Below are 24,763 nucleotides of genomic sequence, written 5' to 3' on the forward strand. Positions count from 1 at the left end.
CGGATGCGGAGAAAAGCTCACCGATTTTTTCTTTAACTTAGCGGATTCTGCGTCAAACGTGGTAATTTAACGCAATTCGCATTCGTCACTTCATTAAAAATATGTCCTCTTTTCTTGTGATATTCTTGAGGTTCATTGGGCATATTTACTAAATCCTCAGAAATTAGTAATCACCCATTTTGTATATTAATGAAGCCGCAAGGGTATAAAATCGGAACATTGTTCGCCAGTAAAAAAAGACTGTTAACAATTTATTGACCACTGACTGTACGCCGTCGGTAACTCTGTCAAATAAAGAGGTTTGTTCTTTGCGAGCTAATAAAAATAGCGGTGTGTGAACCGTTTCAGCTCCAAATATTGCGTAGTGCCTAATAGATAAGTAGGTGTTGATGTAATCACTGTCGGCTACGCTGTTTTATTTCTGTTAATTTCACTAATAAAACTTCAGTTGCGAAAACAGCTTCGTCCTGTAGTGTTTGTTGTTTCACTCCGTCGTCGTCGTGTGAGCGGTTTTCATCATGTATAATGTTTCCCAACTCGCCCTATTCGCTACCTTACAGAAGACTAGTTCTTGTATAGGTCACGAGTAACAACAGTGCCAGTTTGCAGCCTAAAGGTCATGGATGGCTCTCCGTAGAAGGGCACTGTCCCATAAAGGCAACGTGTGGAAACACAAGCACGAACGGCTAGAAAATGTGCATGTCCGAAAAAGAAAGGAGCCTCGATATCTTGCCGACTGTTTTATCCTGTTTTCAAAGGTTAACAAAACTTCAAGGAGAATTTCAGGCACCGCATTGTTGCGCATCCCTTTCAGATTTTCGGCATTTACAGTTTGGATTTTTAGGTTTTAGGCAGACATTATTAAGTTTTCTAACTTTTTCCTGTTCTTCAAGTTCATGAAGTTTTCAGTTAGGCTTTCGTTGCCTAGAGAGTAAGCCACAGAAAACACTCGGCTGCAATTATTAATTTGGGAGCAATATACCGAATAAGCTTGACAAATAATACAAAGGACATTTTTTTTACAAAGCTGAGGAATTTTAATGATAATAAAATTAAATATGGTACGCATGATCCAAGAGCCTCCATATAAAAAAAAAAGAAAAAAATCTGTGAGCTTTTACATTCCGAGGCATCATTCAGCGAAAGAGTGCAAACACCGGGGAAGCGAATAAAAATTGTGAAGCAACAGAGATAGATTTACCCGTCTCTATTTCGATGACAATAAGAATGGAAATGCAAGCTTCATGCCACGGGGTCACACTTGACACCGTGCTTTGAGGAGATTCTGTTTCTGGTTAGTTGTAAGCGCCACATGCAGAGATCTAGTGAACTGACTCGGCTTCCTTTTCCTGCAGGGCAGCCGAGCATTTAGACAGGCCAGAGCAGAGTGCACGAAAAATCTCGGGAGGCTGTGGCTTAACTCTATAACACAACAAATCCGTTCCAAGTTTTGTTTTGTTCGAATAACAATTGGAAATTTGGCTTGACGTCCGATTATGGGGACTCATCTTTTTCTCAAGTTTTGTTTTGACAAGCTCGAGCTAGAACAGTAGCCGAGGGAGTTGAATCTTTCTAGTCAATTTATAGTAACACAGAATAAACCTGGCCAAGGTGGGTCGCCCTCGCAAGCTATTGACGTGCAGGGTGCCCTTGCAACATATTTAGTGTTTTTCTCACCACAAAAATAAACTATGCATCGCTGAACGCTCATTCTCTGCCCAAAGGTGGTGCTAGCGGTCCAAACCAGATGCCAAAGTTCCAGCACTAACCGTTGTTTTATTGAAAAGCTGTAAGCACAGCAATTTTTTTTACATTTTCAATGGGAAAATGGCACCTGATGGCACTCTCGAATACATGCCCTGTGGCACCACTTGCCGAAAACAGGTGAAAATGGGTGCCATTTTCCCATTAAAGTTTTCAGAAAATCACTTAACTTTTGAACAAGATAACATTTAGTGCTAAACTTTGGCACCTGGTTCAAACTGCTAGCGCTACATTTGGGCGGAAAACGACCGTTCGACGATGCATAGTTTACACTTGCGGTGAGAAAAAGACACTAGATATTTTTTGGGGACACGCTGTACATGTAGTGGAATCGACCCCTCTCGTACTGCATTCGAGGTGCCTCAGAAAATTCTCCATGACCTCAACGTGTAGGAAGCTGTTTCTCAATGTTATAGGTGCAAAGGAACCGCCCATTGCTTCCGAATCGCTCACATCGATCTCTGGATCGGCAAACTTCCAGCCCCTAATACTTGGTGTAGGACGCATTTGTTGTATCGCTCCTGAAAATCAGTTCCAAGAATCTCTGTAGTCGTTGTTGTGCTGCAACGCTTTCGTGTGCTGAAAATGAATGTGAACTTTGGAGCAATGTACAGAAGCTGAGCTACCTGTAGCCTCGCTATCTGACAGCACACACTCAAAATGGTGCTTCAACCAGTACAGTCATTTCGTTAATACAGATCCTGTTAAAGGGCCCATGAAACGATTTTAACCTCGAGAGAATGTGCCCCTTATTACCCTTTTTTTGTTCATTTTAGCGCAAGGACCATAAAACACAACCACTTCTCTCGAAATGTCGCGAATGCGCTGCATAACCGCAAAAACAAAAAGGAGCTATTTCTTGACTTGACTTCGCGTACGGCAGCCATAGGAACTAACTTTGTGACGTCACGGTGGGTGCGGTTATTGAGATCGCTTTTGAACAAGTATATTCTCAGTTTAATGGTAACGTTTAGAAATTATTTCGTTCCAGCATAAACAAACGAATCGAAAGTTTTATATTCTTGTTCAGTACACAAAGTTTTTGCAGCGCCATCTATCCGGAGTAAGTCGAAGCATCCCCTCCCCGCTGCTACTGGACGAGCAGTGTGATCAACGCGATATAAAAACCGTGTTTCGGCAGCTGCATGGTTTCTTTTCTTTCTCGTGCACCTGGTTCGCCTGCCTGCAACTATACTCCGTTTCACCTTATGTTGTACTGCAGCAAAGGCTAGAAGCGTGAGCTCATAGCGTTGGCAGCTGCCCTTACTGCACGAGAGCTCGTGCCGCCGAGGTGTGCCATAGAGCAAGGAGCTCGCGCTTGTAGCCTTTCCTGCGGTACAACACAAGGTAAAACAGAGTATAGGAAGTATTCACTGGCGGCCATAGCTGTGCGCGCGACTGCTGAGCGCGTGCTGATGGCTAGCTTCCAGGGTTCTTTTGCAATGTGCATTCCACACCGTCAAAATGGCCGGTCTTAGCAGTTTATTAATGGGGAGAGAGGGGAGAGTCTGCTCTCGCTGTAGCAACTTCCACAGTGCTAAGGAGAGGACAAGACCGGAAGCTGCATACCCCGCGGCGCGTCATGCGCATGTGACCCGGGAAACATTGTATGGGGGGGCGTCCCCAAACGCCATCTTTTGGCCGGAAGTCCGAAAATCGTTTCATGGGTCCTTTAATATAAATACCCTGCTAGTAAATACCGTAATATCCCCAGGGATGCCTCACCCCCGAAAGATAACCCGCCCCCTATTTTTTGGCACAATTTGCTATTTTTCCAGAAACACTAAAGACAGCACCCACTTGTAGCAATTGAAGGGCCTTGTCCAATGGTGACCTTGGCAGAAATGGTGTTAGTTAGCAACGACGGGAGATAAGCGAACGTTGCTGACTGGGAACGTTTGCTTATCTCCCGTCGTGGCTTTGGCTCATTGCCGGCCCTATGTGATCGCAAGTTGCCCTCTGTGATCGCAAGTTTCGTAGGCTTTGCACTCCGAAAGTTAGCCCACTCCTTATTTTCACACTATTCACTTTCAATTTTAGGTGGGCCATCTCTCGGGACATTACGGTAGACAAACGTTTTGGGGATTGTCTGAATAAATACGCACATTTTTGTCTCGTGGACAATTTTTTTGGGGAACGAATGTGTCTATTAATTAGACATCACTGTACCAGCGATTAGCCGTCTGAAATGATCTGGCATGGAGGCTGGCAAACTACTAGCCTCGGAAGCGAAGGCGTTGGCAGCGGAAGGACGAAGTGAGAAAAATTTTATTGAGCTCCTGAAACAAAGACACGCATCCCCCTTCCCAAAATGGAATGCGCAACGAAACAAAGCAACACGCAACATGAACACAGAACTCGGCACTGTCTGAACAAACGGCAAGTTACCCCACGTGACCAGTCCTCGTGAACTCGGCCCCCCCTCGATGCATCCGGCGGTTCCCAACAAAGTGCAGAGTTGCACTAGTGGGTTTTCTTTCCCTTGCCCAGGAACACGTCCTCCACTCCCTTCTTCTTGTAGTAGAGCTGGCGGATGGAGAGCAGCGACGAGCGGGAGATGTTCATGAACATGTCGTGCGGCAGCCAGTTCTTCAGAGTCTCCTGGACGTACGCCTGCGTCAAGAGTGAAAAACGTTGCCAAAGAACGCTGAACGATAATCACTGGCTCGATACATTCGAGTGCAACGTTGGACAAGTGTGAGATCCCGATAAACGGTGCCTCCTCACTACTCCCAGAAGGAGCATAGAGTAAGTGCGTGCGGAGAACGTAGTGCAGGTTCCTTTGCATTGCAATGACCACTACAGTCGCTGATAAGGGGAGAATGACAGGGAGGGGCTTCAGTTGTCCCGCCTCCAGCGCAGGCTTCCTACCTTTGACAACACTTAGGCGTCCCGAACACCTCATTTATCAAAATCGACGACGATGGCAAACGGCAAGTCCGCTAGCTTCTTTTGACACGTGACTCGCACTACCGTGTTATGAACCGGATGGCAAACGGTATAAATAAGTTGGCAACGTTTCTGGCTGCACTAGTCAACACACAGTACGACAAAAACAAGGCGGTCCTATGCCCGTGTATCCCTCCTCCTTGTGTCAGAGTCTCTTTTTGTGCCGTTGTGCCTTGCTCGTAGACACCGGGTGCCTGAGGCACACTTTTTTAACCAACCCGCTCCACAAATTTCTTTTTAACCCTTTTCACCATGTGCACCTTGCAATATGGATGCGCGTGCAAAAAAGAAGCCATACCCTGAACTTGTGGGGCAGGTAGCCATAGGTAGCGTGCTCCACGCCGACCGTGTTCAGGGCCTCCCTGACGTAGGTCTTGGCCGTGGGCACCATGTAGCTCGCTTTGCGGATCTTGGACATCTTGGTCGACACGTAGGCTGGCATCACCGACTGCAAAGAGATTGCGCAACATGCAGACCATGGTCCGGGGTCGAATCGGGGGTACGTAGACGACGGTTGCAGTCAAACAAAGCCAAGCCATCCGTAGAATTTAGAGTACAGTGACAAGAACTAAAGGCTGGCTCAAACACCGGCGACTCCTTACAACTGCGTGCCTTTAAACCCCTTAAACCTCTTGAAGAGAAAATAGCTTCTCATAGATCGTGCATGCATTTGATCTCGCAAATACCGCAAAACCTTCGATCTAGTGAAATTGGGTTCCAGGGTCATTTCATAGGTGGCGTCGGCGCATTCTCTCGTCGTAAGAGATTGCAAGAACTCTGTCGTAAACAAATGCGAACGGGCTCTATTGTGCTAGACTGTTCGACTTTACAGGACCTGCACTTGGTTTTTCTGCAGAGCACAACGAGAAGCACTAACAGGCCTTCTGCCAAACTGCTCAAGCACAAAGGAGAATTTGGGAATGTAAGCCCCAAAAACTGCGCAAGCTCACTTTGTCGGTGTTGAAGATTTCAAAGTAAATAACCAAAACCTGTTCCAAATGCACGTGCAAAGTGCCGTTTAGTTTCATGTTTTTGATTTAGAACAGTAACTGCTGCAGAAGCCAGAGGTGCAGTGCATGTAACCAAACTCTTAGCATGCCCCTTGGTGCTTGGGTGATTTAACAACGGATCTGGTTTAATGTACGAGGAGTGTGTGGTGGATAACGAGGTGGCAATAACATGTCCGCACGAAAATACTGTGCGCATAACATTGGGCTAGGACGCACCATGTGACAACGATGTGGCAGATGCAACTATTTTCTGGTTCTTGTCTGCACATATTGTGATATATGGTTGGATTCGGTCATAACAATGATTTCAAAATGCCGCAGACAGATGTATTGACTACGACATAGAAAGCAATTTGCCCTGATCAGTAACCTGGGCATGAACTGTGGGTTCAAAAATGTTGTAAAAGCTGGGAACAAACTATGACGACTTTCAAGTCGTCGGAGTTTGCTGCCAGCTTTGGCACCGCCCGTCCAGAAAGTCAAAGTGTGCAGTGACCCGTTTTCTCATTCGAAGGGAAGCAGTGCCAGGGAGATTCGTTTGAATCTGGTGGTGGAGTTCGGGGACAACACCCCAGTTTATGACACTCCAGTTAAACGGCGCAGACGCTTCCAGCGTGGCCAAACAAGCCTGAAAGCATTTCAAGGATGACGACCAAGCGATTGCTGAAGTGGAGCAATTCCCTAACACTCAAAACCAGAGGTGGTTGTTGTAGGAATTCTACAACAACCACCTCTGGCGGGTTGTCCATCGCTGGCAAAAGTGTGCAACTTTCGGTGGTGAACATGTAGAGAAAGACTGAACTCCTACCCGAGTTTCATTGCTGCATCTCTGTTCCTTTATGACAAGAACACAAACTTTATGGATGCCCCTTGTAGTAAATGCACCAGTCAGTTGTCATTCATTCTCATTCCTGCAACCTTGGCACGCGCTAATCTGACTAAATTGTTAGGTTAGCTAACTCAAGTCAGTAGCTCTAAAACTCTGCCACTTTCTGTAGTTGGATCTAAGAGTCAAGACAAAAACAAGGGAATTGTATGTTGCGACTCGGTAAATCACCTTACCTGGATGTAGACGCCGCGTTCCCTGTATTCGGCTTGCAGACCTTGAGAGAGGTAGTCCATGTAGGCCTGCAGCAGAGTTGAACAGATTGTCTATACTCCGTCTCACCAATACCATGCAGTACAGCCAAAGCTACGGGGGAGAGAGCGTATGCCAACCTGTTCAAGAGGAGGGATACACTCTTCCCTGTAGCTATGGCTGTACTGCACGGTTTTAGTGAGACGAAGCATAAAGCAGGGGCTTCAAACTCATTTGAGTGCGGAGGGTAGGTAGCCCACCCCCAAAAGGTCGAGGGCCAATGTCACGCCTGGGATAGGGGGGGGGGTGGGTGATTTTATGGAGACCGACCTCGTGCTTTCTGCTTGTGCCATCTTTAGGTTTCATTTGTTTCTGGGACTACTTTAGGCACTTGCCTGATGTGATAATAAGAATTAAAATGACACCGCCTTGCCACCATGCTGTATTTTTTTTTTTTTTTTTTTAATTGAATAAGAGAGCAGGCACACTGTAGTTCCTGTTGCTCAATTCATAAAAAAAAAAAAAAAAAAAAGCTATTTGACAGTTTTTTGTTTTTTGACGATTTTTATATGTTGATACAGTTGAATCTCGTTAATTCAAACTCTCTCAATTCAAACTTGCGGATCATTCAAACTAACGTACAGGTCCCATCCTATCTGTCTCTGTGGGAGGAAACTCCCGGTAATTCAAACTTTGCTTTATTCTAACAAATTTTCTGTACCGCTCAAGTTCGAATTAACGAGATTCTACTGTATTTTCTGAAGGCAAGAATTCCAAGCTTTATCATTGGCAGTTGCTCCTGCTAAGCGAGTTTGTGCAGCCGGGAAGGACAAAAATCTGCGAAGCAAAAATTAAAATGAAAGCCAAGACAAACTAAAATAGAATGGCATACTAAACATTATAAGAGCAGAGCTATGTTTCGAACAGAAATAAATTGGTGACATGAGATTATTATGGCACATGCTATTTCTAGCGCCCGAGGCAGGGGAACAAAGGCTCGCAGCCGGTTGTTTGCTGGCCGAGTGTTTGAGACCCCTAATCTAAAGTGCTTCCAAAGGTGAAAAAAAACAAAAAACAGTGCCACCAAGATGCATAGAAATGCTGACCTTCGATGCAGCGTAAGTGCTGAGCAGTGGAAGTGGATGCATGGCAGAGATTGAAGAGACATTGATGATGGCGCCACGGCGGCGCTCGTCCATTTGGGGCAGGCAAATTCGAGTCATCTGCAATTAAGAGGACACCATTGATGAAAACAAAAAAACTCCGCACCAATGCCGTTGATAAAAGCACATTTGAAGGAACAGCTCGTACCATGGTTCCCGCGAGGCAGTTGGCCCTGATGATGCCGTCCATGACCTGTCCGGGAATGAACAGAAAACAAGACTCAAACAAACGACCACCAAAACTATGCTGAGTCACGTGAACTGGCAGTGTCCTACCTTGTCACCTTCTGGAACGGCGCTGAAGAACTCGGGGTAGGAGTAGCTTGTGCCCACGTTGTTTACTGTAGATTGGTGTGCACGGAATGTTAAGTCAGTTCATTAACAACTCAATGTGACGAGTTACGTACACTCCAGAACACAGTTAGCCCAAGCGAGGGACCACCGTTTTCTTAGTGCCGGATGTTAAACTTTACTGTCTTGGCTCGCACTACAGTGCTGCCTCAATGCCAGTCGTTCATAATAACGAAACAAAAATACATATTCGTAATTGGCCCTAGCTTGGGCCGTAGTCCATGATAGGGTGTGAGACAAAGTATAATCATTTTAGCAGAGGCTGGCTCTCGCACCAAGAAAGCATTCAACCCAGCAGAGTTCCACAGTTCAGATTATGATGAAGTGATTTGAAGGCACTTGCCCAGGACTCCAACTTCCAGGCCTTCGAGTTCCCGTCTTATGACCTCATAGATCTCGTTGCCCCCGGTGAAGTCTGCAGAAATGACCTTGGTCTTGACCTTGTATGCTTTCTCTGCAAGCAAAAGCATACACGAGTTATTCAAAAGTCCCTAGACCTTGTGAAAGTGGCATTGACAAACCGATTTCGCTGGCAACTTCCTGGAGTTTCTCCAACGTCCTGCTGATGAGCACCACATTAAGTCCCCGCGCCGCCAACTGTGCGGGTGCAAACGGTGTTAATTCAGGAATGACGATGACTATCGACACGCAATTTATAGACAAAAACATTACCTCTTCTGCGTACGCTCTACCGATGCCATCCGACGCTCCGGTGATCACTGAAAGGAATGAAGAAGTCATTTAGTGAGGACGGCAAGACTATTCCAGTGATTAACCACAATGAAAAGCACCATCTGCTTGCGACTGGGAAAACTGCAGGTCACGACGAGTCGCCGGCAGAATACCTCGGCAACATGTAGCAAAGACCCAACTGTGTGGATCTTGGATGGTACCTATGTATTAACAGTTTGATAGTAGTGTGGTACTATCATAAGGCTAGCCCTAAGACTAATTTAGTTTCCTAATAGCCTGTATTCCCCCCCCCCCCCCCCAAGTTATAAATAATAATAATTAAAAAAAAAAAAATGTGGTTGCTATAACACGTCTGGTAAAAAAACTACACTTGAAAATGACCCAGAAAACAACAATGACAATGTGCAATTTATTTTAATATATCTGTCGTCGTTCGCCGTACCACACAGTCATGCACAGAATATATACCGTAAAATACAGCGGAAGCGTCCTCTTCGTTCAAGCGCCCAGTATTGACATTCCCCAAACTTGGGAATTCTGAAACTATACGTTAAGCGCCCAATTTGACTCGACAAGCACCCATGTCTAGATTAACACAGTTTTCAGTGAAAGTGGAGCGAGTGCTCCCCATATTTTACGATACTTAATTAACCGCATTTGCATGTAACCTTTAACAAATCAAGAAAAAAAAATGAAATTGGGTCTTTACATTTTATAACCCCCTAAGCAAAATCTCGAGGAAAGCGTGTGGTTATGTCAAGCTCCCAGCTTCTTTTACAGCGCCTGTTTTCTTGTCTGGCATAGGCTGTAGCACAACACAAACTACAGCATTCTTAATGCCCAGAAGCAGAAGAAAATAGGTGAGCTGCTAGTCAAAATTTTAAGTATTACTATTAAGAGAATACACTTAAGTGTTTTGTACATTAAGTAGAGATTAACTATTGAAGTGTAAAAAAACAGTGGCTAGATGATGCAAGCCACTATACGATTAGAAGGGCTCAGCCGTATGCAGCCATCCGTCAGAAATTCTGGTAGGTGTGCCAAGGTTTCAACACTTCCACAAGGAACGCAACCATAAAGAAATTTCTGCACATTGGCCATCTCTCGATGATGCATTCGCCGGCATCTGTGCTGGGTACCTGCGGCGATGGCTCAGCTTATGTCTTGCCATACAAAAGACTAAGCTTAAATTTTCTGGTCCCGAAATTAATTTTTGACATCCTGGGATGCCGCTGTGACACAGCAATACAACTCGTGGAGGGAAGCCCTAGCTCTAGGATTCCAATCGTGCAATGGGGATCGGTAAAAGCCAGAATGTAACCTTGTATTAAGTAGAGTTCGTGCCAAGCTATTTTTAAAGAGGGTAAACGACATTTCATCGATGTTCTCTCTCCACTAGACGACCCTGGGAATTGCCGGCGCGATGTTTCTGCGTGCGATTTGAAAGTGATTTCCTCGTTTTTCGGACTCTCCGCACACGTTGACGTCAAAAGCTACGCACGAGTCAAGGCCAAACCCTGCCGCCAAGAGTTTCTTTTCTAAACATTTTTCTGCTTTCCCCTTTTGGAGCAGACATCATAATGTACCCCGTTCTGCTGAAAAAGAGAAAAAAGAAGAGCAGGGTTGATAACGTGCGATCATTCCAACCAAGAGCGCCTTGCCGATAACGCAGAGTCAAGTGTAACGTAAAATGTTTTTTTTTTCCTTTTTTTTTTTTTTTTTTTGCGACCGTTTTATTACGTGTTAACCTGTGGGACCGGCGCGCGTAGCTTTTTCGGAAGAGGCCGCGACCCCCGAAAAAAGGTGCACGGATTTCACGGCCCAACGGCCAAGGACCGGTTTTGTCCGCCGCTTTACATAGTTTCAATTTTACTTACACAGGGACTGCTGCTACCTGCAGTAGACACGGAACAATACACGGAAAACGCTTTCCGCTCTTTCCTTTTTCTCTTAAAAGGAAGTAGAGCTTCACATGTCTCTGGATCTCCCTTACAAGGGCACCGAAGAGGAAATAAGCGTGAGAACTCAGAAACTGCCTGAAGGTGTTTCGCGGTTTTCCTCCTCGGGGGACAAAACCAAAATCGGAATGACCGCAGAGTTCTGGGAACAGCGCTGGCGCACACACATTCGAACGCATAGCAGACGTAGCTGCATAGCGCGAGCGTAATGTGGCCTTCGGAATAGACGCAGAGCCGAGCGTAATCGGTGTAATCGCGTGATAGGTTCACAGCGCTGATTGGCCGATATGGCTCGTATGGTCCGCCGCGGTCCATCGTCAAATGCAACCAAGTGTGGTCAACTCACCCGCCCATTCGCCCATCTTTCTGAAGTCGGCGGTGAAACCGAGCCAGCGTGCGAGGAAGCAAGTGTAGAAACCTCGCCACAGCGAAATGAGCAGCTTGACGAGCACGTAGACCACGAACACGAGTCCGATGATGGAACAGATCATCACCGACGTCGGTGTGCCTCCCGAGCTGAAGGGACAGCTCTCGGCGTTGTGTGGTCCTCCTCCTTTGGCCATGATGCTTGTTCGATGTGGCGAAGATGTGGCCCCTTGCCGCCGCCTTGACTTGAACGAGACGCGACTGCTTCGTCTCCAGAGTGTTTATCGTTTTCCTCTAGGGTTTTCCGCCGGGCGAAACCGGCGAGATGGGTGCAAGCGAGATCAAGAATCTTCTTTCTTCTTCTTCCCGCTTGGTCGGCTTGGTTGTGGATGTGGAGAGAGGCTGAGGCGGAGAGAGGGCAGCAGGAGGCGGTCTTGGCCAGCTTGGCTTGGCTTTGGGGCTTTGGCTGGCTTTGGCTTGGCAGGCTTTGAGAGGGAAGAGTGAGGACAACCTGAGTTGAACCTGAGAACAGAGAGCAAGTCTTGTCAACGGCTTGCACGTGGCTTGCACATTGAGATCAGTGGCTTGCACCAAGTTGCAAGACGGCTTGTGGGCTTTGTGCTAGGCCTTGTGGTCATAGAGACCAGTGGCCTTGTGGCATATAGAGCACTATATAGCTCCTACGGAGCAGAGTAACGCAATCCTTTGAACCCCGTGTTTTTCCGACAACATGGCCGACAGAGCGGCTCGGCGCGAGTCACGTGGTACTCAGGGTTCCAGGAGGCGGCCCGCCCTATGGGAGAATACATGGAGATCGACACAACACGGCTGATTAAAAAATGAACGGCGAGTTCACATTTTTCAAAACTAGTCTGTCGTGAAGTTAGCAAAGCACTAAACACTTTATCAAAGTTTTAACAATATCGGATGCGTGTGCAAATTTTGAGAAGGCAATTTCCAAGGCAATGGCGTTTGAAGCAGACGATTTTTGCTCGCAGCGGAGATGGGCTTTTCGGGTTGGCCGGAGCGGGTCACGTGAATGGTGTGACGTCGCCATGTCGTCTGCTGCATGATGCCGCTCAAGCAATTTTTTTAAAAAAGTCAGGTCCTTGCGGGGCACAAAACTTAGCGCAAATTATTCTGAAGTGTTCCATTATTATGTCAAAAATGATTGCGATTCCGTACATTCCTACAATAGTGGAGAAACAACGATTTTCTCACGTTCTCCATGCATTTCTGACCGCAGTTGGAACCTCCGGGCGTTCGCTGCTAGTCGCCGAGAGGCGGCGTTCTAGATTGCGCTACTCTGCTCCGAAGGAGCTATATAGTGCTCTAGTAGTTACCACCCCCATATGACCGTTTCTACATTTTCGCAAGCTGTTTCACCTCAAATACGCTATGGACAGTAAATGCGGCTGCTATAGCCAAGAAATTCGGGATAGTACTCATTACATTCACACGGCGTCGGTTCTTGGTCGGTATCCAAGCGCGCGAAGGCACAGAGACACGGCACTTCGGCGTGCCAAGGATGCTTTGAACACGCCGCCAGCCCTTCCTTTCGACGCGTTGTGCCTTTTTCCTGCGACACTGCACTTTCGTAAAATTTTCCACGTGTTCACAACGGAAAGTCTCAACAATACACAGAGTCTTCAAAAAACTTCTTCGGCGAATGACGACGAACGAGTAGAAAACGTGTCGTCAGCACGCTGGAAAACCGCAGCAAAGGCTAGCAAAAACGGCAAATCGTATCCCAAGCGAGTGACGCCCGGTGGCTTCACTTGCGGGAGCGGCAAGCGCGATCCAGCAATTGTCATTGAGATCAGTGGTCGAACCCACTGATCTCAATGACATAGAGATCAGTGGTCGAACCGGTCGAATCTGGTCAAAAGTCGAAGGTTCGTCGAACCGGTTCGACATAGTCGAACCCCGAAAGTTCGACCTAAAAATCCGGTTCGACAAAAGTTCGCGACACCCCTAATTATAATAGGGAGTTTTCGTAGATCGTTTTCGCCGTCCCGCAAGGCCCTCCGCAACCCGCTAGGATAGCGGGAACTCCACAGTCAAGGCTATCGGCGCGCAGGCGCAGTAGCAACTTTTTCGTTGCGGAACGCTTAGCGGAGGGGGCAGCGCGGACCGTAGAGTTCCGGGTATCGAAGCGGGTTGCGGAGAGCGTTGCGGGACGGCGAAAACCATCTACGAAAAGCTCAATGCGCAACGCATTGAGCTTATTCAGTGTATGTTTCAACCCTGCAGTCGGTGATTAGTTGGCGTTAGCGAGCTTCCAGAGGTTCGACCTCCTTCGGGGAAGCGATTGAAGGACTGTGGTGCTGATGAACGTCGACAAACATATAATGCCTTGTGTGACTCGGCAGCTCGGGAGCGCTACCAGCGCTACTCGCGCCACTCGCGCGACTCGCTTTTACGTTCAAACATGGTGCCCAAAATTCGAGCAGCCGTGCTCTGGCGGCTCTGGCGGCTCTGGCAATCTCACGCGTTTTACATGATTTACCGGTTCATTGATTTCACCAAAATGGAAAGACCCCGAACGCTACACATAAAAATAAAAAAGTTTTAAACTCATTTTATATAATTTATTTAACTTCAATGAACTTCACAAAATCTAAGGTGTCTAGCTTGCGTACATCGATTTTATAAACTTAGCACAATAAACCATTTATATTCATTGTAAATAAAAAAAATCATAGAATAAAATATTAGAGTTTGTTAGACGAATTATCTAAAATATTAAAGAAGGTTCGATAGCGTTTCACCAAGTTTTGCCCACTTTTGCTTGCTTGATACGGTGCGACGCTGTCGGCAACGTTGTTTGTCAACGTCACTCACTCAATCCTACAAACATGGCGTCTGCCGGCTTGGTGAGTTGTGTTGTTGTGAAGAGGTCGACGGTAAATGTGAATAATCTACACTGATACCGCCCTTGAAACTTAGCAGAGTTGTTCCTTATAATAGTAAACGTTTCGTTTAGGTCGAAATCCGCGGTCATTTTGCTTTACTTATTTAATAACGTCGATGTACACGTGGCGTGATGACCTACGCCGCCGCGTTGGATAGCGTTCGAAGCTATCATATCACAGATCCATTTTCGTGCGGTTCTGTGCGAGTTACGTTGCTTCTGTGTTGCCTAGTATTCCGTGTGATTATCTGTTTGCTGGTTACTGTAGCTTGCACGGTAGTCTCATTCTGCTCCTTAGTAAAATAATGCTTATGAAATAGCGCAACAGAAACAAGGACGGTATAAACTCGTTCCATAAAGGGTCACTGATGCTTCGTAGCACTTCGTACCACACAAAAGTGCTAGGAGATTGTCTGTGTGCCTTCCTCAACAAATACTTTTTTTTTTTTTTGCAATACAGCACTCCTCAGTTTAGGACTTCACATTCGGTGTGCTACGATAAGTTGCCATTCTAGCTAAACTCATGATTAAAAATTTATTTCTTTTTCATTTAACGAATGCATTAGTGAGGGACGCCGCCGAGCTCAGTCACCTTTCGGGCGGTTAGAGCAAATTGCCAAATTCCAGATATGCTGGCGTTTCTTAGCTTTATATTTCCATGTCTTGTTTTGTACATGCGTATCATGTAAGGACGCAGTAATAGCGCACGAGTTGCCTTTAGACGTGATTGCAAGCTGGCACCTGACTGTCATTATTTCTCTGCTCATGTGAGCATGCTCATGCGAGTAAGCACATGTAATTGCAACACTACCAGAGTTACCTTCATAAACAGGCTGCATGTTTAATAGTGAGAGATGGGCTGGTTGGAACATCCTTCCTTTTGACAAAAGCTCCACAAGACACACAGCAGAAGCACCACAAGTGCTTGTGCTGTGTCTCTTACTTTATATATGTCTTGTGGCACTTTTGTCAAAAGGAACCATGCTGCATGTGCTAACACGTGTGGGACACTAGTCTAGGCACCATGCTTGCATCTACTCCATTCACCTTCAAGCTGACAGGGCAACCAAGGCTACAAGCAGGGGTGGATTTAGAGGGGGGTCCAGATGTCCTGACCCCCCATCTTGATTTCTGCATGTGTAAAATTTAGGGCGTGAAACAAGGGAGATGGGGAGGGGGTTCCTAAACAAATGGTACGCTGACCAACACCTGACCCCCCCCGCTCAGGAAATTCCTGCATCCGTGCTAGTCTGCGTTTCTTGCTTTGAAACATACCCTTCCAAAGCCGTGACCTTGTACCTGTGACCTTTTCTGCTCTACAAGCTTAAGGACGAATAAACTATAGTGCTCTCCCTCGCCACGTCTCGTCACGTGCAATGCTATCAAAGCAGAGGCTCAAGAGCTTTGTGTGCTTAAAAACCCGGCCAAGGAAGGTATACCTTCTAAACTTTTGCTCGCACCTCCCATAACACTGCAAACAACCCTCGGCTTCGGTTGCTTTCTGTTCATCTCTTTAATGTCCTTATTTATTTAATTACGTACTGTAAGCGACTTCATTTTCGTGAGATTGATAGGCTACAAATTATCTGAAGTTTAGAATTTGAGAATATTTAGCGGGCACAAATTTTTTCGATTAAAGGTCATATGCTATATATTTGTTACATTCGGGCGACATATTTGTCTGATAAATGTTTCACAATATTTATCGAGTCGCAAGATTTTTAGAGGCTAGATTCTTGGAAAAATTTATTTATTTACAGTATCATTTATTTATTGACTTATTGATAGCATATCTTCTATTGGAGATTCTATAGGGGTGTAAAAAATGATTGGTCAATAAAGCCATTTAACGTCAGGAACAAAAAAAAATGTGTTGGCAGTTAGAGTTGGATAGGTATCGAACAACATGGACCGAATGTCATTACTTGGGGAAACCATCGAGTGTGCTTCATTGGAAGGCAGTAGGTATTCTGCAAACCTTCTATGTGTGGCATGTGGTCTTGTGCCATGCTCCGACGCCGGAGGGGAATTGTTTTTGCAGTTGGCCATCGAGCACATGCAGAAGTATGTCAGCCCAGTCAACCCGGCGGTGTACCCACACCTCACGCTGGTGCTCATGGGCATCGGTCTTTTCTTCATGGCCTGGTTCTTTGTGTATCCTTTTCAAAGCAACGGCTTTACCCGGAAACCCTGCATGGAACTTGCTTGGTCTTGTTCGCACAGTACCAAGCCACGCTTGGTCGCACAGCAGCAAGGCCACGGGAGGGAGTGTCGGCAACGGAAGAGCGCAGCTGTTGGTTTCACGCCATGGTCCCTGCCAGGAGGAGTGAACCGTCGAGCAACATCAAAATGTAACGCGATGTCACGGTGTTACATACTTTAAGCTGTCAAGAGAAAAGATTGGAGAGGACCGGCACATTTCCTGTTGAAGTGTGGCAGTCGGTTTCGTAGTTGGAGCATGCTGGAGGCATCCTGTGTGGCATCTTGCCCCTGTTGGCTAGCACTAAAGTGGGCCAGCTCGCACTGCCTCGGACTCTACCTCTAGACAATGTGACCTCTCAAGAAGAACTAAATGAAACGGGCAGAGTGCTTCATCCGTTTAATTGTCTTATTTGGTCGTCACATTTTCTTAAATTTGCTTTCATCGCAGTGCCTAAGGAAACCTTGTAACACCGTGCAATGAAATGTAGCATTCTTGCTGGTAAAGAAATTACACGCATCAACACTTCGGATTGTGGCATAAGAGCCCAATTATGTCATTCTGCTGTGCCTCACCTATTTCGTAAGCGAAACAATGCAAGCTTTCTCGGCACCTTTCGCTGTAGTAGGCTCTGGCACAAGAGCTGCTACCGAACAAAAACAGAAGACAACATGCACAAGTAGAACCTTCTCTAACTGAGACCGCTTCAGAATGTTTTTATTTCCTTATAATGGCTTTCGTTTTGCCTTTTGTCACTGACCACTTCACCCACAATGCAAGGTTGACTCCCTTAACTCGAGGTTGTAGCTATGAAGTGACATCAACCAAGTTCACGCGAGACCTCTTCAAGGAGCTGGTCATCTCACTGGTGGCTGCTGTGTTCTTGGGCTTCGGCATCCTGTTCCTGCTGCTCTGGGTCGGGATATACGTCTAGGAGGGCTGTGGGGCAAGCGCTGTGCTCTTGGGGGGAACCGGAACATCAGGTGTGTTTTTCTTGGTTGCCTTTGCAGAAAGTGTGGCAAGCATCGTTTGGTGATGGGCGTGCCTTCTTCTCTGACCTTCATTTATTGTTGTTAGCAGTGCAGAATGAAGCTGCCCTGCTGCCATAGTACCAGTCTCAGACTCCTCCCTTGACGGTGCTTTGCTCTGTTTCCACTAAGTGGAGCAAGCTGCCACCTGATTTAAGAGGTTCACTGTACCCTGGTGGCAATAAGGTGGATGCCTCGTAGCTTCATCTCTGTGTTGAGACAACATGCTGGAGCTGAGGTTTAGGAGATATAATAGGTATTGGTTACCTTACCATTGGGAATAAGGCAGTGTTCTTGTGAAAACTGAGCTGCACCAGGTTTGCATTCAACAAACTCTGATTGAAGACGTACCAAAGACATTGTTTGTCATCAATTCATACTTTTCAATGTCACTGAACTGCAGTGGATAAACATGTTTGTTGTTTACTGTATTATGAGAAGCAGTGGTGATTATTTTAGTGTAACATTGGTGCTTTGGAGTGTTGCAGTATTCACATCACATCGTAGACTGTCCAATGCATCCAACAATGCTAGACGTTTATTTGTTACGTTGCCTGTAGACACTGATTGGGAAAGCCAATGTTGTGATATCTTGCTACGGATTGTGTTATTTTTCAGGTGGCAGGTGGTTCGTTCGTTGGATGGCATGAAGGGGGCATCAACTGAAATATCTTGTCAATCACAAGCCATGTGAAGTCTGACTGCTGTACAGTTATCTTCATTTTTTGTTTAGTAAACAAGTTTTGTCTCAATGTTTCCGTTGTCTGTTGTGAATTATCGGGGGGATCGGTGGCCGAGTTTGTTAACGCATCACATCTTGGCGCACAAGGAGTGAAAGCTGCAAAACCCAGGGTCACAGTGCAAGATTACACCGTTTCCAGGGTATGCACGAACATCCTGGGCTCAATCTCCACCCTCCCCATTTCACTCTAAATGAGCATCATACTGGCATGCTCTTGTATATTACTACGGTGTGACGCACGTGAAAGATCCCAGGTTTGTAGTAGTACTGCACTGGCAAAGTTCTTGCAGCGAAGCTGTCTTTGGCTAGGTTCTGGCAGATCGTCTCCGGCGACAAGCAAACAGTTCTCCTCTCCACTGCCATTGCGTCTTTCCCCAGTCGTGTATTGGCGTCTCCAGTTCGTTGCTCGCCCTCCAGCGGCGGAAACGGGAAGCACACTAGTGAGGGTCGCAGTTTCTCCGCCTCGGCGGGCACGGCGGAACTTTTTGCGATCATGGCTCATGAAATGTCATTTTCAAATGCAAACAACACTCTTCACTGTCCCAATGTGGTGCTGCAGCCGGTATGGGATTGTACTTTATTAGAGAGTTTTAGTATTGCATATAGAAGCAAACGCAAGCACTGTATGTTTGCGTTAGAGTGGCGTGCTCCACGTTGCGCATGCACATCATCGCCATGCGCCAATCCAAGACTGCTATTTCAGGTTATGCAGTGTGGAACACACAAAAGCTAATGCAAACACACAGCGCTTGCGTTTGCTGGTATACTCAATACTAAAACTCGCTCCTGTTTCACTGGCTTCCAACACCAACGAAACGTGCTGGAGTGAGCAGACGTGCAAGCAGGTAAGCGTTCCTTCGAACTGCAAAGGCAGTTCGAAGGAAAGCGTTTGCACTGGCAAAACGACGAGGCTTAAAGGGGCCCTGCAATCATATTTAAGCGTTTACCTTTTATGCGGTTTCCACGTCTCTTGGGGTTCGGGCGAGCCAGCGGGCACGGAAAGAGTAGCTAAATATCAGTGCACCATATTTTAACCGGACGACACGGAAACCTCCTCCACCGACGAGGGCAACCCGCGGTACCGAAAGCGCGCAAATTGTGACGTCTTTGGTCCTGGGCTTACTACTGGTCAGAGCCACTAAAAACTTCTTTTTGGTCGAAATACAAAATATAAGTGGCGCGAACCGTTCCAATTATTTATAAAAGTAGTTTTTGTTCACCATTATAGATGAAAAAAAGAAAAATGCAGTTTATAAAGTACGGGAAGAAGAAATGACCCGTCAACATACCCGCCGCCAAGCGGTGGAAAAGGCGGCGCATACTAGAAAGGAGTAGTGGGATAAGGCGCCGACACGGAAAAGTCCCGGATGTACGCGGTGGCACTGCAGTCATATGGGCAGGAGGATCCGACCGGCTCCGAGCGTTCCGAAGGCCTTCGGCGAGAGGCTTTGTCTTGCTGTTTGACCGTTTCGCGGTATGGCAGCGCGAAGTGGCTCCCATTCTGAACTGATCTTTACCCCGTGTTTGCTGTCGTTTGTGGCCAATGAAGTGTCATGCCGAATTAGTGTTTAATCGCGCAGCAAACACAATGAAAGCCGCTTTGGCTGCCCGCTGCACACAGCCTATCCAGAACATGCTTTAATGGCGCCCTCTGGCGCCGTCGACACGGAGTGCGGCGGCCGTGAGCGCTCGATGAGCTCACTATTCCTCCTCTAGTTCACGGCCACTCAAGCCAGGACCTACGACGTCATGAAGGAGGTTATTTTTTTGCTTGTTTTTGTAATTCTAAATTGCCTATAACTTTTAAAATAAAGCGAATTTCGCAAAAAAAAGTTTCACTAAGTTACTACGTTCAGTGCGCTCAGGTTTGGTGCAAATTAAAAAACAGCAAAAAGTCCTTGCAGGGCCCCTTTAAAAGTGAAAGTAAAATGTTATCAAAGAATTAATAAAAAAAAACTGGGGGGAGAGGGGGAGGGGGCATTTGGTTTGTAAGGATTTTGGCGGTGACTTTAGAAGTTTCGCCGATTGTCAAAAGAAACGACTTTGATAGCACCTTCAATTAATCTAGTTTTACATGAATTTCTTACATTAGCTAGAATGTTTTCATTGATTTTAAACTTTTTATTTTATAACTAATTAAAAATGCTGCAATTGGCACCATTGATAATTAGCACACTTGATTGCCACACTTGTTTGGACATTTGTAATTAGATCACAAGCAACTTATTATTTTAGAGCTTGAAAATTGCATATTAAAATATCTTAATTTTAATATTATTATTAATACAAATCGCGGCAAAGTATTCCCCCAATTCACGCCACCAATCTCAAAAATACGCCATTTAACTATAATAGTCTTTCCAGAAAGGTATTTTGTTTTCTTTTTAGCAAATGAAAAGCTCTGACATGGTTATCAAGATAGAAAAACAGTTAAACACTGGATGCAATATAAACTCCTATGCGTCACGCGTTGCTTTAAAAAACATGCACACTTCACCTGTCTGACTCGGATTTTGTCTTTGAATTTTTTTAGGAAGAACATTGTTTCTTAATTTGTACATTTTGTGAACATATTGTAAAAATTGGATTTATTCTGTTATTCTTCTGCTGGCTAAAATGTTAAAGCAATTATTCGTCTGAGTAGCGAAAAACCCATTGAAAAGCCCGCAGTTCATTATTTCACATGACAATTATCTGAGCATAGAATATGCTCAGATAATTGTCATGTGAAATAACATGTGAAATAACAGATAACACAGAATATACCAATATTCTATGTTGCCTCTAAGGTAAATGGAAGAACCTGTCTTTAAAAGTTTCCGCGAACAACTACTTCAATTAAACAATCACGGTGTGAGACACATGCATCTTAAGTTGTATGAAAGAATCTGAAATTAAGACCGATACTGAGAAACTAAATTCAAAATAGAGGTTAGTCTCGGTTTCGCTCCAGAATGCCTCTTGCCTCTTGGCGTAAATATTAACGCTACACACTGTTTTTGTTTTCAGGATAAAGAGGTGACCTGCGCTCATAACACCTTAGCTTCCTCATATTACAAGAAATATTGCCCAGCAGCGGCACGCATCTCCGACCCCAACGTTACTGGAGCATCTCCGACCCTCACTAAAGCCGCCATTTTGGAAAACGAGTGGTGCCACCTATAGTGAATGAGAATCGCGAATACTCCTCGCCACGCGCGGCGTTTCTCTCCCCCCCCCCCTCCGACATTGGGCATTGCCGCGTGTTCTTCAGCGCGGCGTACTAGAGCCTGCGCCGGGATTGGCGTAGCCGCGCTATAATAAAACGTTTCTCTCCACCCTACTACTCGCGACGCGCGGCGACTCTCCCGCCCTGAAATTGCGCAAGGCCGCGCGCTCTTCGGCGGCCACCTCTGCGGCGCACTAGAGCGTGCGCCGTGCTTGGCGTAGGGAGGCACTCACTTGATCGAATGACGTTTTAGCGAACGCCCACGTTTCATCGAATGACACTTTAGCGAATAGTCGGACGCCGCGAAGCGGCGTTTTCGGGTGGGCCAAGTGAGTTCATATTTTTGTAATGAGTTGCCGCAGACTGTCGCCGCGAAGCGGCGTAAAGCGCAGCGCGACGGATGGGTTAACGCGCGCCCCCGTTATTCGCTAAAACGACCATTCGCTCAAATGTCGCCGTTCGCTAAAATGTCATTCGCTCTTGTGATATGGACCCCTTGGCGTAATGCCGAGCGCAGGCCGAGCGCTCTTCAGAGCGCCAGCTCAGGTGGTGTTGGCCAGCTTCGCTGGACTTCCCTCACGGGGTGGAAGGGTTAATTCTCAATTTTTTGTCTGTCATCATGTCTGTCAACTCATCACATGGTGTGTGTTGCGGTGGGGGGCGGTCGTGTGTGCCTCGTTTCCTGGGGTGCTATGTTGCGCTTTTTGGGGCTCCTGGGAGGCTTGGGGGGGTGGGGCTGGCGTCGTCGACTAGGGCGAACGCAGATTGGATGTTGACAGAAGAAAACAAAATCAACATCCCATCTGCGTTTGCTGCGTTGTTGACGTCACTTCCTTCTTCCGGGTCTCCTGGGGGTCCGGGGCCCGGGGGGCGCAACATGGCACCCCTGGTGAGCTGGGAGACGGGGCGCACCCGCCCTTTCTTCACAGCGTCTTTTTGTGAAGGGACAAGCTTCCTACCACAGGGTGGGGAGCCCTAATGTTGCACCTCGTGTTGCTGTGTGTGTGTGTGTGTGTGGGGGGGGGGGGGGGGGGGGGGGTTATTATTGTCCTTGGATGAGTGTTCTGCAAATCCGGCACTAAGACTGCTTAAATTATTATTATTATTTTTTTTTTCAGTTGCTTGATTGTTGTTTCTCTGGCTTGTTTTCTGTTTTTATTGTTTGCTTCCTGGGGGGTTGGCCAGCAGACGCTCTCGCGTACGGGCTTTCGCCTATCTGCTCTCGCCTCGCACGCCCCCCAGGACACAGTCTGCTCTTTGTGCTAATAAAGATTATTATTATTATTATTATTATTATACCCTGGTAGACTGAACTGAACTCATAATCGGGCTGTCTAGGCATATCGTATTCTCAATTCTCCCACATTTTAATACCGATTTTGAAGTTTGGTGTTAAGTAAATAATGTATAAAAAGTATGCTTGCTGGCATGCTTGCTGCCGTAATCGGGAAAATCGAGGAAGGCTATCGGTTTTGTTCGCAAACCAAACGGTCAGCTGATCTCAACGTTGGCTGATCTGTTGTTGCCTCAAATATAAAATACGCAAAACAAGCAGACAGACAATAATAGTTAATTATTCTCCAATTGATTCTAAGTTTTCTCTGCTTTTCTTGGTAGACTGCCGAATTTCTGCCCACAGTCAAGGCCACCGTGGTCAAGCGTGGTCAAGCGTAGACAGTGTTCTCTGGTCAAGCGTAGCGTAGCGGCGTAGCTCGAAGGTTTTTAACACAGGTTTTTAACGGCCAGGGTGCGCTGAAAGCAGTGGCGGGAAAAAAGTCATGGCGGACGGCGAAGGCTCGGGCACTCAGCTGACCTCTCCAGAAATTCAAGATGAAAACAGCCTCACGCTGCAAGATATTCTCGATCAAGAGCAGGAGTTGCAGGACGACGCCAATGCCGTCCTAGGAGGCAGTGACGACAAAAACTGCACCTACGAACAGGTAGGAACGACACTAGTATAGGCTTAGGCTTGGTCACCACCATGACAACAGCCTTTGGGGCATTGGTGCCTTGTTTTTTGGGGGGAGATTTTTGGCGTTTTCTTGGTTTTATTCCTTTATTCGTGACAGTTTTAAAGCTTGGACCTTTCTTGTGGAATTATTCTTCTTACGAAGCGAAACGGTGCCCGTCTTTGGGCTGTGAGCGAAGGCCGTGAAGGCCGTTCTTTGCATATATCGAGCTGTTGTTAATTTACTTCTTTTCATCGTTGTCACTTCATATTCATTCAAAACCATCTATCTCAAGTAATTGGCTTGCATTTAACGTCGAGTATACTGTTTCTAAGACGAATCGTCGGTATGTTAACCAAATGATGCTGCGCATCGTCGGTTGTAAAGCAGCCTAAATTCGCGAACGAGAGTAGTATATTTTGTGTCGGGTGATATTTGGTCACGTCAGACACCTGCCCGCTGGTACTACGGCGCGCCGAAATCCAATAAAGAAAACCCAGTACCAGTGCAAAGTTCTCTTGTAAAAAAAATAATAAAATTCTAGAGGAATTAACAGAACAATTAGAGGGGTAAATTTTCTGAAGAGTCTTCACTTTATTTTGTGCAGTCGTTGATTTCTCTCTGGATTTATACGAACGCAAGGTTTCAGTGTGTCGGCAGTTGTATAATTTACAAGTCTTGTTAACTTTGGAGGAATCATCAAGGTTTTATGGTGAATTCCGGCGGTAGATCCGGAGAGCTTTCCAAACTCCGCAAGGGAGGCAAAAATCCACTCTGTGGGACTCTTTCCAAATCAACGAGGGAAAGATGGACTAGCATTTTTAGAGTGATGTGCCCGAGATGGTCTGCTGTTCAAAAAGGTTGCTGCTTGAGCTTGACATACTGGCCAATGCCTCAGTCAATGGAGCTTCCTGACGACCAGTCACTGCTTAGCTGTGGAAATAACACGCGACACAAGCCGGGCTCAATATCTGTACCGTGGAGCATGTCATAAATAACGAGAAAGATCGCAATCGGTGGAGCTCAGATTGCTGGTAAGGCTTTAATGAACGCGAAGAGGTAACACACCGTCACTTTCACAGTCGTTGCCTACAGTAAAATCCCGAGAGATAGCCCACCTAACATCAAGGTTCGTTTATCAAATTGTCGCACTAACCAGTTTCGCAACTCGCCATTACAGCTTGCCATTGCAGAATGGAACTCTTTGCCCCACCACGTTGTAGATGTCATAGATAAAAATGAATTCAAATCATCATGTGAACGTTTGTTTCACTTTTCCATGGAATGAATCGTGGGATGGTGTCTTTCTTGTTTTTTATGTGCAAAGATGGTCTTTTCTCTCTCTTTTTGTAGCCTGGTTGGCACGTTGTTTCCTGTTTGTGTAAGAGTG

At 46.3% G+C, this 24,763-nt stretch overlaps 3 protein-coding genes across 3 annotated transcripts in view; 2 read left to right on the forward strand and 1 right to left on the reverse strand.

The window, feature by feature from the left end:
* Positions 1-4,013: 4,013 nt before the first annotated feature.
* Positions 4,014-12,001, reverse strand: LOC8027931 (very-long-chain 3-oxoacyl-CoA reductase). Its single transcript, XM_029988178.3, has 10 exons — positions 11,313-12,001; positions 8,988-9,034; positions 8,837-8,912; positions 8,659-8,769; positions 8,241-8,305; positions 8,113-8,157; positions 7,908-8,024; positions 6,786-6,851; positions 5,012-5,161; positions 4,014-4,377 (listed from the first exon to the last, which is right to left on the reverse strand). Exons 1-10 carry the CDS (start codon positions 11,527-11,529, stop codon positions 4,228-4,230), a joined length of 1,044 nt encoding a protein of 347 aa, XP_029844038.2. The 5' UTR covers positions 11,530-12,001; the 3' UTR covers positions 4,014-4,227.
* Positions 12,002-14,132: 2,131 nt separating this feature from the next.
* Positions 14,133-18,228, forward strand: LOC8027925 (transmembrane protein 258). Its single transcript, XM_002409922.5, has 4 exons — positions 14,133-14,208; positions 16,288-16,400; positions 17,254-17,429; positions 18,093-18,228. Exons 1-3 carry the CDS (start codon positions 14,191-14,193, stop codon positions 17,378-17,380), a joined length of 258 nt encoding a protein of 85 aa, XP_002409966.1. The 5' UTR covers positions 14,133-14,190; the 3' UTR covers positions 17,381-17,429; positions 18,093-18,228.
* Positions 18,229-23,187: 4,959 nt separating this feature from the next.
* LOC8027926 (putative E3 ubiquitin-protein ligase UBR7) overlaps positions 23,188-24,763 on the forward strand; it is a 33,737-nt gene continuing 32,161 nt past the window's right edge. The window contains exon 1 of the mRNA XM_029988179.3: positions 23,188-23,364. Coding sequence (XP_029844039.2) covers positions 23,203-23,364 — 162 coding nt within the window. The 5' untranslated portion in view covers positions 23,188-23,202. The remainder of the gene's footprint in view (positions 23,365-24,763) is intronic.

Source organism: Ixodes scapularis, unplaced genomic scaffold (genome assembly GCF_016920785.2).
Source record: "Ixodes scapularis isolate PalLabHiFi unplaced genomic scaffold, ASM1692078v2 PGA_scaffold4__175_contigs__length_147842914, whole genome shotgun sequence".
Classification (NCBI taxonomy): domain Eukaryota; kingdom Metazoa; phylum Arthropoda; class Arachnida; order Ixodida; family Ixodidae; genus Ixodes; species Ixodes scapularis.